At 40.8% G+C, this 1,668-nt stretch overlaps 1 protein-coding gene across 1 annotated transcript; it reads left to right on the top strand.

The window, feature by feature from the left end:
• Positions 1-327: 327 nt before the first annotated feature.
• Positions 328-894, top strand: LOC149176502 (ethylene-responsive transcription factor ERF012-like). The gene has a single exon (XM_089421490.1). The coding sequence runs from the start codon at positions 328-330 to the stop codon at positions 892-894; it is 567 nt and encodes a 188-aa protein (XP_089277616.1).
• Positions 895-1,668: the final 774 nt, after the last annotated feature.

The raw sequence follows: 1,668 nt of genomic DNA, 5'->3' as shown, positions 1-1,668 counted from the left end.
CTCTAAACTTTCTTCTTCAGACTCGTCCAAGACGGATTCACACCAACCTGGCTCCTGCATAAAAGTTCGGACTCGTCAAGCCGGTTCCCATGTTTTTAATTCTAAATCGGCTGCGCGTATATTAACTTCTTAGACCACTCCACAAAACATCCGATGCACTCAACACGTTTTCCGTCTCTATAATATATATATCTGTTGGCACTTACCCCCAACAATCTCATGCTGCAGACATTCACTCGCACAACTCTAGGATCTACCACCATCTCTGTGATACCTGACTTCAAATCCCCTCACTACTTCCTCCCTCGAGAGACGTAAAATCTTGCAATGACTAAACCCTCGCGAAACCAGAGCTGTAGCAGCAGTCCCAAAAGCTGCTCACTGAAGTCGCGGCACTTCAAGGGAATCCATATGAGAAAATGGGGGAAATGGGTGTCCGAAGTTCGAATTCCCAATTCCAGTGCCAGAATTTGGTTGGGCTCCTACGACACGCCGGAAAAAGCTGCCCGTGCATATGACTTTGCCGTTTACTGCCTCAGAGGATCCAAGGCCAAGCTTAATTTTCCCCACTCTCTGCCCAAAATTTCCTTCCCTTCGTTTCTGTCACCGCAGCAAATTCAAACCGCTGCGGCCAAGTTTGCGGCAGAAGAATTCCGGCTTCTTTCTGAAAATGGCGGGGCATCTTCATCATACAGTTTGGAAGAGGAATGTGACATTAACAACGAACAGATTATTGGGGAGCAGGCTGCGACATTTGGGGATTCAGTAGCTTTTGAAAGTATGGATAATGGCGAAGGTTTCAACGTACAGGATATTCCTCCGTTGGATGTGTTAGATGAAAGATTTTGGGATTCCCTTCCAGCTGCCAGAAACTGGAAGCTGGGGATTTTCTAATTTTCTTTTGTCTGCTGCTGAAATTCTACCATGAGAATTTAATTCAATTATTTTATTATTTGAGAAATTTATCGGATTGGTGAATTCATACCGCTTCTGGGAAGGAGAGGCGTATTGGTCGCTTGAAAATGACGGCTGCATTTTGATTTATATGACGTCCACATATTTATAACAAATTAGAATGCAATATATGATAGTTGTCCGAAACTTCACCACATAATCCAATGAACCATATATATATAGACGGCAAAAAATTATTCATGATGAGAAATATCCTTTTTGGTCTTTTGAGTGTATGTGCAGATTCCTCAAGCGCGACAGGAGTAGCCCAGTAACAGCGACGTACGAGCTATGGAGTAATATCTAATTAAGTGCAGAATGTTGGACTATCCTTCTTCCAGATATTACTAGCAGATTACGACGAAGGGTAGTCCAACTTGAGAGAGGCACCCACGAGTAAGCTCATATTAATTCCACTTGTTTCTATTTAAAAGCATAATATGCCCCCACTATATTGATATATGGTAAATGATCTTCATTTTTCTTCAAACTCATTCAGATTTGCTTTGTATTATGTTTGAACGTGTTTTAGTTTTACTATTGTGCCAACCATAGAAACTAGCATTAAAACATTAATTCCACTTGTGCCAACCATAGCAACTAGCATTAAAACATTAATTCCACTTGTTTCTATATGAAAGCATAATCTCTCCACTATATTGATACATGATAAATGCTTTTAATTTTTTTCTAACCCATTCAAACTTGCTTTGT

The sequence above is a fragment of the Pinus tabuliformis genome, chromosome 4_1 (assembly GCF_031772625.1).
Source record: "Pinus tabuliformis cultivar Carrire ecotype Pingquan chromosome 4_1, CPIR1, whole genome shotgun sequence".
Taxonomy (NCBI): domain Eukaryota; kingdom Viridiplantae; phylum Streptophyta; class Pinopsida; order Pinales; family Pinaceae; genus Pinus; species Pinus tabuliformis.
The sequence above is the reverse complement of the archived record's forward strand: the minus strand, read 5'-3'. Positions and strand labels throughout refer to the sequence as shown.